Below are 18266 nucleotides of genomic sequence, written 5' to 3' on the forward strand. Positions count from 1 at the left end.
GAGGTTGGAGTGGGATGAGTTTAGAGTCATCATATTTATATTTTTATTTGAAACAAATAATTAAATATACATGCATCCAACATACGCTCAAAACTTAACCAATTTAAACCATATGGATGTGAAGAATATAAGAACGGGGTGTGAGGACAGACCACCCAACAGAGGGATCGGGGCTCTCTATTCAACGGTATCTGCCTATAAAATCTAATGGAGAACTCTTTAGGAGAAAAGGGGTTGTAGAAAGGGCATGGTTTCACTAATACTTTAAAAACTGATCATTTTACCAATTTTATTCATCCTACTCGGTCAGTCTGTGCGTCCAGAAGTTAAAGTCTAGTTGTAATCTTGATTATATACTGGAAAGTCATAAGGGACTGGGAGAGAAAAGAACGAAGCAACGAAACAGACGCCATTAAACACACGTCACGATTGTGTTTATCAATGCCTGGGTAAATTGTGAAATAATTTACCTTAGGATTTTTATGAATAATATTCTTTCATCTGTTAAAAATTATCATTTAATAGCACCAGTTATATACAACGCAAAACAAGTATAAGCGCAATGCAAAATAAAAGAACATAATACATATCATATAAAACCTCTAGTATTTTTTGCTTTTAATGGTAAAACTAGCTATGTACGAGTCATTTCTAAACATCCTCATCCAATAATTTTGACAAATGCAGGTTAAATGAGAGAAAACTGAAAATGTGTAAAGAAGTTTTGATTCGAGTAAAGATCAAATGATAGTTTTTCAAAGATTCCTATTTAAAACTTGATGCGCTAAAGCATTGGTGCGCGTCAGTTGCGTATAAATCTACAATGTACATTTGTTTTGAAAAAAAAATCGTCATCTAACCGAAAAACAGTTCTAGAAATAGCAATTATAGTTTTTTAATATAACATATATTGTATTTGAAAATCTTCATTTTTCATTAATTTCTTTCATATTCTAAAATTGAAAATACATTATTATATAAATACATATTACCAGGAAATTGAACCAGCATTAAAAACCGACTCTTCTCGGTGTTCTTTTTTGAGGATCTGCATCAACAGATAAAGAATTCATAAAGTGTAGATCATGGACCATTTGTAAGGGGTGACTTCAAGAAGTAAAACTGAATTATATTTGAAAAATAAGAGTGTGTTACCACATTATGGATTGCATATGAGAAAATACCTATACAAAATAAATAAATAATAAATATACAAGAAATGTAAAAATATTATAAAAGTTATTCGGACATTTATGTAATAAAGGGTGAAAATTTTTTGATAATGTGATGATTTGTAGAGACAATTCGTATCCACGGCCACCAGTTAAAAAAAGAGATTGGTAAAGTTAGCTACTAGTAACTGGCTACTAGTAACTGGCTACGAGAGGTAAGAAAAGCTAGCTACTAGTAACTGGCTACGTGGTGAATCAAAGTTGGCTACTAGTAACTGATTACTAGTAACTGGCTACGAAAAGTAAGAAAAGCTAGCTACTAGTAACTGGCTACGAGATGAAATAAACTTGGCTTCTAGTTACTGTCCAAGTTAGAAAACATACCTATGATTTCTATTTGTGTTCTTAAGATGTACATTGCGCTATATTATTATTTTCCTATATTCCTCTCATACTCTCATCGATAATTGGTGCGTTTCGTTTAAAATATCTCTATTTTAAACAATATTGTCCAGTTGACTCATGTAGCTGTACTTATAGATTGAAAATATCAACAAGTGTTATTAATTATGACAATCTATCATGTCACCCGCTTAATATTACAACAAAAGTACCCAGATATCTCTCTTAATCTTGTCAGCTACCAGTGCATTTCGTTTCAACTATCTCTATTTCAAAGACAATTTTTTCATGCAACTCAAATAGCCGTACATAAAGATTGAAGACATCTTCAAGGGTTGTTAATATCAACAATATATCAGGTCATCCACAAGATAATACGATAGAAGTGCAGATATATCTCTCTTTATGTAGTCAGCTACTAGTGCATTTTGTTACAGATATCTTTATTTCTTTGGCGGTTTTGTCGATATATCTAAAGTAGCTGTATATTTAAAGTGAAGATATATGCCAGACATGCTAATATCAACATTCTGTCAAGTCATCCACATCATATTACAACACAATTACTCAGATATCTTTCTTTATGTAGTCAGCTACTAGTGCATTTTGTTCCAAATATCTTTTTTTTTGGCGGTTTTGTCAATATATCTCAAGTAGTTGTATATATAGATTGAAGATATATGCCAGTCTTGCTTATATCAACATTCCTTCAAGTCATCCACATCATATTACGACACAATTACTCAGATATCTCTCTTTATGTAGTCAGCTACTAGTGCATTTTGTTACAAATGTCTTCAGACATAGCTACTAGAGTTGCATGAAAAAATGTCTTTAAAATAGAGATAGTTGAAACGAAATGCACTGGTAGCTGACCAGATTAAGAGAGATATCTGGGTAATTTTGTTGTAATATTATGTGGATGACATGATAGATTGTTATAATTAATAACATTTGTTGATTTTTTCAATCTGTAAGTACAGCTACATGTACTTGAGTCAACTGGACAATATTGTCTAAAATAGAGATAGTTTAAACGAAACGCATCAATTATCGTTGAGAGTATGTGAGAAATATGAGTATATATGAGATATGAGTAAATGATGAGATAGTGGAATGTACATATTACGAACACAAATAAAAATCCTAGGTATGTTTTCTCACTTGAACAGTAACTAGTAACTAGAAGCCAAGTTTCTTTCATCTCGTAGCCAGTTACTACATGTAGTAGCTAGCTCTTCTTACTCCTCGAAGCCAGTTACTAGTAGCCAGTTACTAGTAGCCAACTTTGATTTCATCTCGTTCATCCAGTTACTAGTAGCTAGCTTGTCTTACTTCTCGTAGCCAGTTACTAAAAAAAGAACGAATTTTTAGAAAATAAATATTTGGTCGAAAGAATTACCATCTTCGCTAGCCAAGGGTTTCCGATACACTACGCTTCTCATAAAGTTTATGAGAAGCGTAGTGTATCGGAAACCCTTGGCTAGCGAAGATGAAGAATTACATGTAGTAATTCAGTGGAAGTTGAAGATTTTTTCTACCATGAAAGGAGAGATAAATAAAGAAACATCAAAAAACTTATGATTCTCGATCTGACAATTATATGTATATCATAAATGATTGAAAGGGATTTAATGAGAGAAAATGGCGTATAGGCCTATAGCTAAAATAAACATGTACATTTACTGATTTTGCATGTGAAACTATATTATTTTTTTAAGAACTGTTAAAGCGAAATTACCTATTGAGACAGATAAATGGTCTAACGTTTAAGAGAAAAATAAACTTATTATTTGCTTTTAGATAAATCGGGTTATTTTTTGTACTATTTATTCCAATTTACTGATATGTGTATTACATATTCAAGGGATATATTTTTACCAAAATATTTCCAAATTTAAATTATTTGTAATTTCAATCACTCTGTCTGTCCGTCCGTCTGTCTGTCCGTCTGTCACTCTTCCGTCCACAAATTTTCTGTTTTTTTTCTAATAACTTTTTTTTATGGTTGCCCAATCAAGTTCAAATTTGGTATGGTAGTTCAGTAGGCAGAAATACATATTTTGATGCTGAGTTTGGTTCTCTATGTCTTCTGGTTTGGAGCTGGGGTGGTGGGGTAGATTCCTTAACTATGCAAAAGAATGAATGGGCAAAGAGAGATAACTGCTGAGAATGTTACCATTGTATACTTGGAAGGCTGTGCAATATTTGTCGTTCGGGATTAATTAACCTTCCACAGTCTGTCACATTGAGATTAATTACTGCACTGTCTGTGTCTGCAAATGAACCTTGTTTTGAAGTTAAGGTCAATTTTGAATGATGTGTAGTATTGTGTACATTCTTTTAAATATGGATTTAAAATATAATATTCATACTTTATTTTGGTTAAAATACCGTACACAATGATTTATGATAATTTCATTGAATTCTAAAATCAAGATATATGTTAAGATATTCTTTTTCACTATTTTATTTTTTAATTATTAATTTTATTTTTTTCTGCCTTAATGCTGTTAATTTTAACAGGTAATCAGATAATAACCCCATTCTGTCATTTCTGAAAAAAAATCTTATTGTAAATTTAGAAGAAGAGGATGAGAGAGCAGAACAATTAATCCCCTGGGATTAATTATCTTGCCTGCTGCAGAAAATTTAGAGGCTTATTTTTATCTGTCATATGAAGATTAATGAACACCTTTGTCTGCAACTGATGTTTGTTTTGAAGTTGAGGTCAACCCTGGGTGATACAATGTATTTGCATTCACTGAAGCCTTGCATTTTATAAAACACCTGTTTAAATCTTTTTTAAATACACATTTAATTTAGGTTTTTTTTCATAAGACATGAGGTTATCCCTGTTTTATGCAGATACAAGGTTACTATTTAGAGTTTTTGGACATTCAGGAATTATCTTGAAATTTTAAAAATACAGTTGTTACTTATAATTTTCATATTTTTTTTTTACCACCTTATATATATTGCAGTTCTTTACATCTTCTGCCGGGCATTTATTTTTCATCATTGTTAATATAAAGAGGATGGAATTCAAAGTTTTTTTCACTTCTCTATATTAATTGTCACAGCGGGGCCCTTCCTGGCTGGTCAGTTTTCTAGTTATTATAAGATTGAGAGAGTTATCCCTCTTGGTTAATAACTGTCCGTTAATATTAAAATTTGTACCTCCTCAATGCAAAAATATTATAGCATGTAATTTTCATCTGTTATATACTTGTAAAAATTGTAGTGTTTATTTAATCATTGTTCACGAATATTTTCTCTACATTTTTATTTCAGTTATGAAAATAAAGTATACTGACATGATCATAGTAGAAAAAATTAATTTAGTAAACATCTTCCTTTATTATGAAATGTGTATCGTGATTCAAAAGTCTGTCAGTAATGTGCATTATAATGTTTTCCACGTGTTACATCATATTTTGGATTACCGGCTCGCGATTGGCCCAATTCAGCTATATAATCGTCATAGCCAGGGTACCATCGCTTCCCGGATTTATGCAAATCAGGATGAGAATTGGTTTGTGGGTTTCTGACGTCATAATCGGATCTGTAAGGGTTACGGCTGTTATCATATCCAGGATTATACGGATTCCTTGAACCAACAGGTTGTCTGTAATTCGGCTGAGCCACTCTGTCTTTTGAGCTATATCTGTCGTTTCTTGGGTGTTGTCTGGAATTTATATTTTCTCTAGAATGATAGTTGGGACCTTGGACATTATCCCGTCTAACCGGGGTTTCATTGCGTCTAGTTTCCAAATTAGGCAAATAAGTGGCCTCCAATGTGCTTCCATAACCGCCTTTTCTATTTCCTTGTGAAATAAATTGTGTCGTGGGTTTTGGGGGGTTTCTGTCATTATTTTCTATTCTATATGGAATTGCTTGGTTGTTTAGAAGCTTGTCATCTCTCACCGCTTCAGTTGACGTGTAAATCGTCATATTTTGGTCAACTCCATCAGTTCCTCTACTTCTGTTGTTTCCCCTCTCGTTATTAAGAGGAGGTACGTATGGCATTCCCCAATTATTCGTGTTTGCAGTGGTAACAAATACATCTGGTTCTCTAGATTTCTGCTCCCCTGTCCTCTCATAAAGTCCGTAGCTATCTGGAGGTCGACTTGGAACTCGTCCTAATTTAGCATAATGGCTGCCACTGTAGTTTTCTTGAAGTCGACTCGTGTTTGATTCGTTTCCTAAACTCTGTTGCCTGTTGTTGGCCTTGTTTAATATATCCTGAAAAAATATTGAAAGAATTATTGCAGAAGTTCCTGAAAAAACAATTTTTGAAGCTGTATTATAAAGATGTGTTATTTTAAACTGTGACATACCGTAGTTTGTTGGGAGAAGAGAAAATGCTGGTATTGGCGATCAGTTGTCACAGGTTCCTTTGGTTTTTTGCGGCGCGAGCAGACAATGCTAACTACGGCAATGATTATCAACAGGGCGACACCCCCAGCTACAGAGCTTATTATGATAATCACTGTAAAATAAAAGACAACATATCATGTTGAATACAAAACTGTAGCCATCAACATTTATTTGAAAGAATTTTTGTACATTTAACACAATCTATAAGAAATTCCACAGTTATCTTACGAATGTCTTCCTTGTTGTCTTTGGTCCTGAGAAATGAAAAAGTAACCAAACCTATCACAATGGTGAATGATTAATGTTGAAAAAAGATAAAGAAAGAAGACTCTTACAGAACAATTATAGTATACGGATCTGTACTAAACACTTACGTGGTGGGTATTCGTTCACAGGTCTGGTCGGAGTTACATACATAGCTGGACTCAATGACAGCTGTGGGATCTGTTTTGTCGTCGATCGGCACTAGAACAAATATTCTACATGTATCAGAAGGGTAAAAGCAGATAAAACTTTCTATCAAAATGAAGTGCCACATAGTAGTAATACAAGATTTTTAACAGTGAAGAAATACAATTTATTGGTGAAAAGAAAATTGCAATGACATTATATTTCGCTCTCTGTTCGAAATTGATTAAAAGCAGTGCATTTAACGTACAATTATTCGACGTTTTAAGAGTTTCGTGCACGTTTTTATTGAACGTTTATATGCAATATCCCGTCTGTAATAAATGAAAACCAAATAAATCCTTTAATTTGAATTTTTGTTTATCAATTTGATTTTATATTTACAACCTAAAGTTTGAAGTTTTCTTATGCATGAAATATTTTAATTTACGTTGATACCTTGATTATTATATGAATCCGTATAAGAAACGGAGAGAGCACTTGCGTCATTTCCGTTGTACGTCACGTTAGTTTTCCCTTCAGATATGTTCTTCATTAGGTTGACGACGTCAACTAATGCCGAGGGCGAATTTTGAACGAATACATCGTGATCAATAACCAACGAACCAATTCTGAATGTGAAATAAGAGAAAGACACTGAAGTCCAATATTATATAGACCGCATCGAATTAAGAGGGCTGGATGGCTGTGACCAACCAGTCTCCTTAAAACATTTATTTTATAGATTTTTAAAAAAATACATGTAATTCCAATGCTGAACCATAAACACATTTTATTACAATGTATCCTTTATCAATTTCTTAAAACCGTACGATTATTAATGCATAATGTATTATCTGAGTATTAGAATGTAACATTTAATGTATTTAATGCCTTACCTGACAGATTTGATATCAACTTTAGTAAATTTATCCCCCAATTGTTTTGTGTATAAGCTAGTCAACTGAAAAAGAAATACCAACTACATTAACAAAACAATACGACTGTATTTCTACATTATAGAGGTATACTGGCTATTTTTTTCATACTTACGGCGTGTTTAGAATCATCGACCACTTTAGCGTACTCTTCTGTATTGGAGAGGTTCCTTGTTTCATCTATGTTCAAGGCAATTTGGAAGTTTATTTTCCTTTGAGTTGTTGGAACTGGAGCTGTTTGTGAGGTTGTTGTACTGGGAGTTATCGATGTTGTTGATTGCGTTGGCGTGGATGAACTTGATGTTTGTGTTTCTGGACTTGTCATCAATAATGTTGTTGAGGATTCTGTTGTTGGACTAGATGTTGTGGTTTGTGATTGTATTGTTGTACTAGATGTTGTGGTTGGTGATTTTGTTGTTGTACTAGATGTTGTGGTAGGTGATTGTGTTGTTGATGTTGTTGTTGGTGATTGTGTTGTTGTTGATGTTGTTGATGGCGGTTGTGTTGTTGAAGTGGATGTTGTTGTTGGCGGTTGTGTTGTTGAAGTGGATGTTGTTGTTGATGATTGTGTTGTTGAAGTGGGTGTTGTTGTTGATGATTGTGTTGTTGAAGTGGGTGTTGTTGATGATTGTGTTGTTGAAGTGGATGTTGTTGTTGGTGATTGTGTTGTTGAAGTGGATGTTGTTGTTGGCGGTTTCGTTGTTGAAGTGGATGTTGTTGTTGGTGATTGTGTTGTTGAAGTGGTTGTTGGTGGTTGTGTTGTTGTACTAGATAATGTTGTTGTTGGTGATTGTGTTGTTGTACTAGATAATGTTGTTGTTGGTGATTGTGTTGTTGTACTAATTGTTGTTTGTGGTTGTGATGAAGTACTACTGGATGGTGATGACGATACAGATGAGGATGTCATTGTTTCTGATGTGATACTCGATAATTGTGTCGTTGATTCTGTTGTAGGCTGTGTTGATTGTACAGTTGCTGATTGAGTTGATGACAATTCTCTAACTGATGTTGTGATTGATACTACTGATGTTGTCAATAGTTCTGTCGTTGGTATAGAAGAAAGACGTGTTGATATGGAAGTTGTCGAGTCAATATTGCCTATTGTGTCTGAAACCTCTGGTGTTGTCGATAGTTCTGTTGTGGTTTCCATAGTAGCTGAAAGATAGAAGATCATTACTATGTTGTTGTTGCAGTTGATTTAGATGTAAAAGGCGTTTCTATTATTGTACAAGTATTGCGGAATATATGAACGATATTCACTACCACAGTTGAGAAGTTTAATTCCATATTCACAATCATACAATTAGAACAAAAAAAAAAGATTTGCACATGCTTTATACAGAATCTTACAGATTGAATAATATATGGTACTACATGTACCTGTAGTATACTTGTTAACACATATTTTTTGTGACAAAACTAATACTTTATACTAACATCTTCTGAACATCATGTTTAACTCTGATTAGCGAATCACATTACGAAACGTATGGTTATCTTGATTTACGATCTTAAGATGAAAAAGAGCTACAGAACATACAAAATACATATAATAATGTAAGTATATACATGCTCTATAAAATAGTTCAATGAAAACTCAGACACCGAGTAATCTGGTTGGTCAAAAGCTTCAAGACCTTTTGTCTGTACAAAACTTAAAGGTTGGTTTAATGTTCTTGACCTCGGTATGGAGATTAGGGGGGTTTCTTTATAGGTCAGTTTTATCCTCTTTGTAGTCTTTCATCATGCTTAAAGGGGTTGTTTTATGGGTCAATTTTCTCCTGTTTAAATCCTTCACACCTTTCTTACATATATGATTCAATGAATATGTATACATATATCTTGTCAAATCATCAAGTAATATAAATTATGTAATTGTTCATTACGTACCCCAGCAGTATTTCACATTGTTCAATTACAATCGCCTTTATTTTCTTTTTGAAATTTTCTGGCTTGAATACGTAAAAAAGGTAAACAAATACCATCCCTAGAATATTCAAACAAACTTGGAGCCGACCTTCTTCAAAGTAACTTTGCTACATGTAATTGAAAACTAGTGATCTGGACGGCTGCTCGTTCATACCCACTGTAAAGCATTCACTTGTAAACCTCACATTGCACTAACCGCCTTATCGTGAGATATGCATTAAAAACTTTAAATGCACTTGTATTATCAATAAGGAAAGTTACTGTGTGTGGTTTAATTCAAGCAATAATGCTTTAGCACAAGACAATCATAAAATGCAAGTGTAAAGAAGTAATATTGTTGAACGATTGGTTTTTTTTTCGTTGTTTAAATGTCTGGAAGTAAAACTACGTATTATTCTGGTTGGGTGTGTCGTCTTTGTCAACATGTTTCTGCCATGATTGTTCAATTCAAACAGTCATATTTCAAATGAGAACTGTAGGAAAATTCCAATCGTTCAATAACTTTCGATTTTTTAGAAATGCGCTGACAATATTTTTATCATGAAGCGTTGCAGTTCAGGTAACAATATGCTAAATATCAGAGGGATTACAGGTGTGGAGGACATTCTTTGTATCTGTTATTTCTTTACAATATTCTAAAACAGAAAAATCTTAGCAGGTGCATATTCAGCTTCGGAGACACTTACCCGTGGAGTTTTCCGACGGGAGGGGAAGAGTAGCTCCATGTATACAATTGTACGCCACCTGCAGTAATACGATTAAACGGAGGCCATACACCGCCATCTCCTTCCATTTATTTTCAAAGCTTTGAAATCAACACATTCGGGCTGAATGTTTTGTCATCAGTAAATAACCCGGTTGATGACAGGGAAGCTATTGCGTGAATAATGGAATTCTGTGGGTTTTACATTTAAATAGAAGCAGTGTCGAATGAATCGGTCTGGAATACCGATTTTATTGGCCATTTAAAGGCTTCAAACGATGTTTTCTGGGTGGGTACATTTTTTGATCACAAAGATAGTGGCGATAAGCAGTGTATCTTATAGTTGCATACAGAAACTCGAATGAATAATTTTCTATGTAAATATTCAACTTAAATGCTTAAAAATTCACATAAATTTAAGTGCAAACCCCCCCCCCCCCAATATAAAACCACAAAAATGTAATAAATCGATGGATGTGAAAAAAATAATATCTAAGGGGAAGAAACAAAAGATAATATTTAATGTTTAATATATTCAAAATATAAATTAATGAAGCACGTAGCATTGGGGAGGGGGGGGGGGGCGCCCCACGCACTTTTTTGTGCAGCAAAGATTTTTCGTAAATTTACATACAAAAAATTGAATTAACATGGAGTTGCCCCCCCCCCCCCCCCACACACACACACACACCCCCACACACACTTTTATGGGACCATGTAAAAAAAAAATGAATTGAAAATAAGGAAATGAACTGTGAAATTGAAGTTAAAGGTAACCCCCCCCCCCCCCCCCCCCCCGATTAGGATTTTCAGGATTTTGAATTGTTACCTTTTTCCTTTTTTACATTTTTGCTTGTCAAGATTTTTTGAATGAGTCTGCAGTTTACGCTTTATAAACCGCGAAGCGGTTTATAAAAAAGCGTAAACTGTTCCAAACCATTTTATATCGTATAAAACTAATAAATATTGAATTCATTGCTTATAATTTAATTTTTTTTTACTCTTCATTGTAAATAAAAACGGTAATTTGACCTTTAAATTGACGTAAAATTGTACAAAATTCAAACGTAACGTCAGGCGTATTGATACGTTTTTGACGTTAATCTTACTATGACGTAGGCAACATTCTTTATACGATATAAAATAATTTTTTAGCCAATCAGAAAGCGCGTTACAACCAGAATTAAATTATATAATTATGATCTATATTTATGAAGATTGCATGTTATAGTATCAGGCATTCGGCGAATTCTACTATTTTGTTGAGATTTAAACTTTTATATATACAGTGAAATAATTATTCAATCACCTATAATATACAGCCACATAATTATTCAATCATACTTAAATGCTTTAAATAATTCTAATCGGGAAGTACTCTAGCCTCGCCTTCTATAAAAGTAAAGTTACTATAGAAAGCTACATGTGTATTCGGAAAACAACAAAACATTGCAAATTAAGCTATTTGATCTATGTTGTAGTTTCGGCATAACATTACCTTATTTCATAATACTGACAATTTATATCACATGCCGATCATTTCTTTAAAAGGAATACTTTGCTTTTGTAAGGTTTACCGGCAACTTTACAATTACAGCGCCTTTGAACTTATATGTGCATATGGCATGGAATCCCGATCCCGATTCAGATAAACCTGTGGTAGCCTGGTTCCCTGATCTATCATTATGCACAGGAACCAGGCTAGCTCATGCGCAGGCTGAATTTTCCCCATTGCATCCGGTTTAACCTCGCTTATATATTTTCTGCGTGGACCTCAGGGTCCACGCAATAAACACAAATATATACATTTTCCAGTGTCTTTGCCTGTGATAACACTACGTATCGATTTTGTACCATATAACACATAACCTCAAATGACGTACAATTGGGGTGCCAGTGGGGGTTTGCTTATTTAAATTTAAATATTTAGAACCATTTTAACACGGCCTTGGACTTTAAGCAGGATGTATCTATCTATTTCTTGCGTCAAAACAAGTTAAAATGACACATGTTTCAAGTGAAATATACACCGATTGCGTAGTCAAAGCTCAAAAGCCAGACAAATCTTGTTGATTTCAAAGAGCAATGGCTGGGTGGCCTACAATGAAATAGACAGGCCTACGTCACAATGCTGTTTGACACCAACTACCCAAAGTCCAAGCTCTTGTTAAAATGGTTCTAATCGTACAATGGCTTAATAACATATCAGTAATAAGGAATCATTCTTTGAATATTCTGAGGTGATAATTTCGGTTGGGAGCGTGATCAAATTTATCATAAAGCCCTTCGGGCTTTATTGGATTTGATCACGCCCCGACCAAAGTTATCACATCATAATACTAAAAGAATGATTCCTCAAGAAATACACATGCATGCAGTAAGCCAATTTTATATAATAGCAATGTAATGCATTGATATTATGCACATAATTGTACTAAATTAATGGCTCAAAGAAAATTGATAATATGAGTATGATAATATAAAGCAATTATATTTTTATGCAATATCAAAATAAACTCAGTCAAAAAAATTCATGCATCACAGTCCAAATTACGCGTACATGTATGTGAGGAATGTCTGAATAATCGTTGGCGTTTGCAATTCTTCAATGGTAGAAACTATATATATATATTTCAAGTTTCAACTTCATACATATTTATCAAAATATACAGAGATATTTAACCAAGAATCAGAAAGATCTGTGGCAAAAAGAAGGAGTATCTCAAACAGTGTCTGTCTGTCTGTCTGTCAAGACTCTACATGAACACTCTGTACTCTACACAGTTCATATACTAGACAGTTATCTTTGGCCATGGTTTTTGCAATTCCTCAATACATATTCTCTCCATTGTCAAGTATATGCAAGTTGTTAATCGTTTGATTAAATTAAACATTTGTCTTAGACTTACAATAAACACGCTCTCGCTTTCACATCAGACCAAAAAAGAATTGGAGGCAGGTATCAATGACATTCTCAACTGCTATATAACCATAGTTTTCCCTACATGTTTACACCCAGCAAGAAAGTCGACTCTTATCATGCATTTAATCTTTATATAACGAAGACAGAGAAATAGTTTGATTGTATGCCTAAATACTATCATTCCCAGCTGTAATTTGATCTATAAAATCAAAAGAAATCTTGTACACCAATATTTTAGCCGCATAAACTATTCATCTAGGGTCGGGCACCGATGAAAAACCCGTTACTTACGGACCAAAATTGCCGAGAAAGTAAAAGTGTTTTATGATTTCTATTCACTTTTTTACATGTAAGGAGTAATTGACTAAGAAAATCTTAATCAATGATCGTCATGACCGCGCGATTGTCGAGTAGTCGAGTACTCGTTGACATTCCCACTATAAAGACAATCTTCTGTCCGTTTTTACTGCTTGTTCTTAATTTACAAATTTAAAAGCGGACAACTCTAAAAAAATAAATATATTCAAAACTGTTCAAAGGCACCCAGCCCCCCCTACTCTCTCTCTCTCTCTCTCTCTCTCTCTCTCTGATCATGTTTTTTTAAAACAAAAATCAAGCAGATCGGGTAAACATATTTGATTAAATATTAGTATTTTTATTATAAAAATGCAGATGTAAAATATATTCTCTCTATAATTGTTCCTGTATTACTTGTATTTTTCATGTGAATTTTCACATCAACAGTACCATATTTTGACCTCGACTGTTACAGCTGAGTTTTTATCCGTCAAAATCAGGGAAAATTCACACATCGCCTTTGGAACTGTCATATTGGTTTGTTATTTTTTTTAAATAAACCGTTTTATACCGGTACTTTAGCATGTGAAGGTACGAGGGTATATTGGGGTCGGTCTTTTGGTTTCTCCTTGCGCATGCAAATCGTGCATGCCATGGAAATGGTAAATGCACATGTGACAATCAATGCAGTTACCGCAGCTATGGAAATAATTATGGAAGTTGCTGTAAAATAAAGAACAATGTTATGTAATATAAAGTTATTATAAAATTTTCCTACAGAATTGCAATGAAATTATATGATTCGGTCTTGTATAAAATAATAATAATATTCATTTGACTTACGTATATCATCTTTGTCAGCATTGCTCCTTCAATAAAGAATAACAAATCATTTGAAAAAGAATTAGAATCATACAAGAAAAAATATATGCTGTCAATAATAGAATTCTATGTATAATGCTTACGTGGTGGATGTTCGTTCACATGACTCGTCCGAAGTACATACAAAGCTTGCCTCAATCACCGTTTTAGGGTCTGTTTTGTCGTTGATCAACACTAAAAAATAATAAATGTCTATCTACGTAGTACCTTAAAAAAATTCAGGCTCAACATACAAAGCAGTTAGCCTATTGCAAAGTTTCACTTCCCGCGCTTGCCCGGGTTTCCATCTTGAGTTTATTTTAAAGCATGACTGTTCTGCACTAGCTCGATCTAATGCACTTTATACGTGATCATATACAAATTTTGCTCGTTATACAATATTTGGTATGTTTTAAACTAAAAAGAATTAACTGGAGATTTAGTTTTTTATTCGTTTCCTAATAAAATTGATAAAAATATTTAAAGTTGTGTAATGTATGATAAAAAAAAATTACCTTGATTATTCGTTGAATCGGTATAGGAAACGAAAAGTACTTTGACGTCATTTCCGTTATACGTCACGTTAGTTTTCCCATCAGATATGTTTTTCAAAATGTTAACTACATCAACTAATGTCGTTGGCGAATTTTCAATAAATATATCGTGATCAATGATCAGCGGATCAAGTCTGTATATAAAATAAAAGAAAAAAATTGTAATTATGATACCTGTATTAATATAATCGACATTATTCAAACCAGTGGATATTTTTTATTATAGAGTTCTTAATATGTTTCATCCAATAAATTCCAATTGCTGAATCCATGCATTTTCTTAAATTTCTTATATGATTTTAAAATTGTTAAAATTGTCAGAATCCGAGAGCTTCTGGGGCTTTGCACCCTTAGACACCATTAGGGCTTTGCCTTTGACCTATTGGGGGCCTCAGGGTGATCCCAGACCCCCTGAAACTTTGAGCATGCACTTCATTTTGTCCCTCACTATGCCAATATAAGATAATGTATGATCGTACAAAGATAATTATATTAATGAAAGCAATCAAAGTCAATTTATAAAAATGTTAGTACCTGACAGACTTCACCTGAAGTTTTCTAAAGTTACCCCCAAGCTGTCTTTGGTACAGGCTAAAGAGCTGACAATAACAAATTTAAAAGAAATTAACAAAACGATTCGATATCATAAATACGTAAATTCCAGAAGCATGATAGCGTGCACCCACCTGTAGAATTATGTACTTACGGTTTTATTAGAATCACCAACAACATAAGCGTACTCCTCAGTATTTTTTTCAAATACGTTTAAAGAAATTTGAAACATCATCTTTCTCTGAGTCACTTTTTTTGTTAGGTGTTGTGATGATGTACCAGATGATTTTGCTTGAGAGAGTGTTGTTGTACTAAATGCAGTTGTTGATGGTCGTGTTGTTGGACTCGATGCAGTTGTTGGTGGTTGTGTTATTTGACTTGATTCAGCTTTTGGTGACTGTTTTGTTGTATGTGATACTGTTTTTAGGGATTGTATCGTTGTACTGGATGTTGTTGTTGATTGTGTTGTTGTACTAGATGCAGCTGTTGGCAGTTGCGTTGTTGCACTAGGTAATGTCGTTGTTGATTGTGTTATTGTACTAGATAATGTAGTTAGAGGTAGTGTTGTTGAACTAGATAATGATAATGTCTTTGGTGATTGTGTTGTTGTACTAATTGTTGTTTGTGGTTGTAATGAAGTACTACTGGATGATGTTGATGATGCAGATGAAGATGTTATCGTTCCTGTCGTGATACTACTCGATGATTGGTTTGTTGATGTGCTTAAGGTTTTCGCTGTGCTGACTTTATTTGGCAATGAAGTGACAGTTGGGATTGATGACGTTGAACCGGTGGTTGATAGTGTTGTTTTCATCGTTGCTTCTTTTGCTGTGTGTAGAGTCAACGAAGATTCCTTTATCGCCGTTGTATTTAGAAGTGTGACTGTTGTCATTCTTTTTGATGTTGCTGTTGTTGTTGTTAATATAGAGGATTTACTTGATTTGTATGTTGTTATGCCAATATCGGCAATTGTCTTTAATACAGTTGATGTTTCTAGCAGTTCTGAAGTGGTCTCAGTTGTAGATGATAATGAAGTTGATCGTGAAGTTGTTTTTATTTGAGAAGTCGAGTTTTTTGTTGCACAAGTTTGACAACAACTATACGAATACCAGTAGCAATCATACTCTCTTCTACAAACTTTTCGACTATCTCCATATTCACAACCTTAAAAGAAAACAAAAACATAAAAATATGAAGATGCGCAAAACAAAAGAATATAAACTTTAGTGTGTTACATACATGTATACCACGCCTACCTAAAAAGTTGTCTTAGTAAAATAATTCATATGATATAAGTAGTACCCATATACAATGTACAGAATTTGTAATGAAAGGTGAAATCATTATTTTTTTCTTATACCAAAACAATAAATTACCAGTATGTTCAATGGAAGGCTTAATTGATCTTGTATTTCCATGAATTTTTCCTCTAACTACTTGTCGGCTTTCACCTAGGTACTTGTTGTACTTGTAAGGGGAAACTTTATGTACTTCTCTGTGTAAAAAATGATAACTGATGAAACTTATGATTTGATAAAATTTCATTACTCGTCATTCATTGTTAATTTCAAAATATGTATATTACCACTGGCCATTAAAAGCATCAAATTAACACTCCCTCCCCCTCAGAAATAATTTCAACAAGATATCTGTGAGCCGATGCTAACAAGTTATCACCCCTGCCCTGATGTCAATATACAAAATATTTAAGCAATGCCAACATTAACAGTAAGATGATTTCAAATTTGTTAAAAAATGAATGAAAGATGACGTCACAATGTGTTTCAACGACGGTTGAATGCACGAGGCTTTATCGGGTTATTCACCGAATATAGCTTTGGTTGATTGGATTACCTTTATTCTGTCGATAAAAAGGGTTGTTGCAGAATAAAGTTAAATTATTATTGCAAGCAAATACTTCGGAGATTAACAAAATAAATTTAAAACAAAGAGTAAAATACCAAATTTCTCTCATTTTAAAATTCTATACCTCCAACACTTTTCACAAACTTCTTTTCCACATATTAGATGACAAACATTCTCCTCTGTTGCATTTTCAAAGAAATAATCCAATAGCCACTGTGCATGATCCATTTGACTTTTTGGTCTATTCTTGCTAATTTCCTGGAACTCTTGCATACAAAATAAAAAAAAGGCACTTATTAAATCCTTTTTTTTAAATTTTCATCTTATATTTAAAAACTGTATGTATACATCATATATCAGTTTATTAAACAGAGAGAGAGAGAGAGAGAGAGAGAGAGAGAGATGCATTAAAGGGAGATAACTTTGAAATTGTATCATTAAAATTTTCCAGAGAATTACCTTGAGAGTCTCCAAGTACAATTATCAGGACAAGATGATAACCTCTTTCTTATCTCATGAAACTTTATAGCCTGGGTATCTTATCAAAATAAGAAATTAATATAAATATATAAGATAGAAAAAATCTACAAAAGAACATGCATATTATATAGTTTAATTTGTACTGTTCATTTGGTTTCCTTGAGAGTTTTACTATTTTCATTATTTATCTATTATTTATAAACGCTATCTTCAAATTAATTCTCGACATCATTACCACAGGTTTCTTGGTTATCATCACTATAAGATTCAATTTCATCTTCAATACTGTCATCTGGATATGGCTCAGGGTCATCATCAGGATAAGGTTCAATGTCTAAACAAAATTTCACATGTATCTATTACTTAAACTCTATACTATAGTATTCTTATGTCTGGGTGTAGCATAACTTTACAAGGTGTTTTCACAGGTGCTTGTTGACAGGAACCCCCCCCCCCCCCCCCCCCGACTTAATAACTTATGTGAATCTTACTTTAGAGCGTGTCCGTAGATTACGTCAAACCCAACAAAATGAAAGTAGAAACAAAACATGTTGGCGATATAAATATTAACGTAAAAGATACACACAGTGCATATTCATATTAATTTATGATTGTTTATTGAAAGAAGAATACGTATAGTATAACGTTAGATTGATATGTTTATCGTTTAGCCTACCTATCGTCCAGGAGCAGATCCCTTTTGACATTTTGAGGAATTCTGTTTCACCTGTGTATTATTTATCTTCTTCCCACACTATTACAAATACACGAAATTAACTTATTAGCGTGGTACAATAAACCTCTTTTGTCTAACGTTCGTAT

At 33.4% G+C, this 18266-nt stretch overlaps 2 protein-coding genes and 1 long non-coding RNA gene across 6 annotated transcripts; all 3 read right to left on the minus strand.

The window, feature by feature from the left end:
- Positions 1-4843: 4843 nt before the first annotated feature.
- On the minus strand, positions 4844-10113 carry LOC117681594 (uncharacterized). 3 transcript variants are annotated; one of them, XM_066075525.1, is made up of 9 exons: positions 9895-10113; positions 7718-8434; positions 7395-7651; positions 7241-7305; positions 6801-6973; positions 6329-6419; positions 6183-6208; positions 5915-6066; positions 4844-5819 (listed from the first exon to the last, which is right to left on the minus strand). In XM_066075525.1, the coding sequence occupies exons 1-9, from the start codon at positions 9989-9991 to the stop codon at positions 4968-4970; spliced, it is 2430 nt and encodes an 809-aa protein (XP_065931597.1). In that variant the 5' UTR covers positions 9992-10113; the 3' UTR covers positions 4844-4967. The 3 variants fall into 3 exon arrangements, with proteins under 3 accessions (XP_065931597.1, XP_065931596.1, XP_034302734.2); XM_066075524.1 differs by having other exon boundaries at positions 7395-7684; XM_034446843.2 differs by having other exon boundaries at positions 7395-8434.
- A 2413-nt stretch (positions 10114-12526) lies between these two features.
- LOC136272832 (salivary glue protein Sgs-3-like) lies at positions 12527-16264 on the minus strand. The gene is made up of 6 exons (XM_066075527.1): positions 15253-16264; positions 15081-15145; positions 14508-14680; positions 14097-14187; positions 13975-14000; positions 12527-13854 (listed from the first exon to the last, which is right to left on the minus strand). The coding sequence occupies exons 1-6, from the start codon at positions 15988-15990 to the stop codon at positions 13697-13699; spliced, it is 1251 nt and encodes a 416-aa protein (XP_065931599.1). The 5' UTR covers positions 15991-16264; the 3' UTR covers positions 12527-13696.
- A 213-nt stretch (positions 16265-16477) lies between these two features.
- On the minus strand, positions 16478-18238 carry LOC105317735 (uncharacterized). Of its 2 annotated transcripts, none has more exons than XR_010710858.1 (5): positions 18121-18238; positions 17680-17778; positions 17424-17502; positions 17089-17230; positions 16478-16593 (listed from the first exon to the last, which is right to left on the minus strand). It is a non-coding gene; the product is annotated as an uncharacterized lncRNA (long non-coding RNA). The 2 variants fall into 2 exon arrangements; XR_010710857.1 differs by lacking the exon at positions 18121-18238 and adding an exon at positions 17936-18060.
- Between the last annotated feature and the right edge of the window lie 28 nt (positions 18239-18266).

This window comes from Magallana gigas, chromosome 2 (assembly GCF_963853765.1).
Source record: "Magallana gigas chromosome 2, xbMagGiga1.1, whole genome shotgun sequence".
Lineage (NCBI taxonomy): Eukaryota > Metazoa > Mollusca > Bivalvia > Ostreida > Ostreidae > Magallana > Magallana gigas.

Excerpts from the sequence above, each read along its gene's own strand:
- LOC117681594 (XM_034446843.2), bottom strand. The coding sequence starts at position 9,991 with ATGGCGGTGTATGGCCTCCGTTTAATCGTATTACTGCAGGTGGCGTAC. Across the intron at positions 6,974-7,240 it reads GTTGATATCAAATCTGTCAG|AATTGGTTCGTTGGTTATTG; the intron begins GTAAGGCATTAA and ends TTTCACATTCAG. Across the intron at positions 6,067-6,182 it reads AGACAACAAGGAAGACATTC|TGATTATCATAATAAGCTCT; the intron begins GTAAGATAACTG and ends TTTATTTTACAG.
- LOC136272832 (XM_066075527.1), bottom strand. The coding sequence starts at position 15,990 with ATGACAACAGTCACACTTCTAAATACAACGGCGATAAAGGAATCTTCG. Across the intron at positions 15,146-15,252 it reads TTGGTGATTCTAATAAAACC|CTCTTTAGCCTGTACCAAAG; the intron begins GTAAGTACATAA and ends TGTTATTGTCAG. Across the intron at positions 14,681-15,080 it reads CTTCAGGTGAAGTCTGTCAG|ACTTGATCCGCTGATCATTG; the intron begins GTACTAACATTT and ends TTTTATATACAG.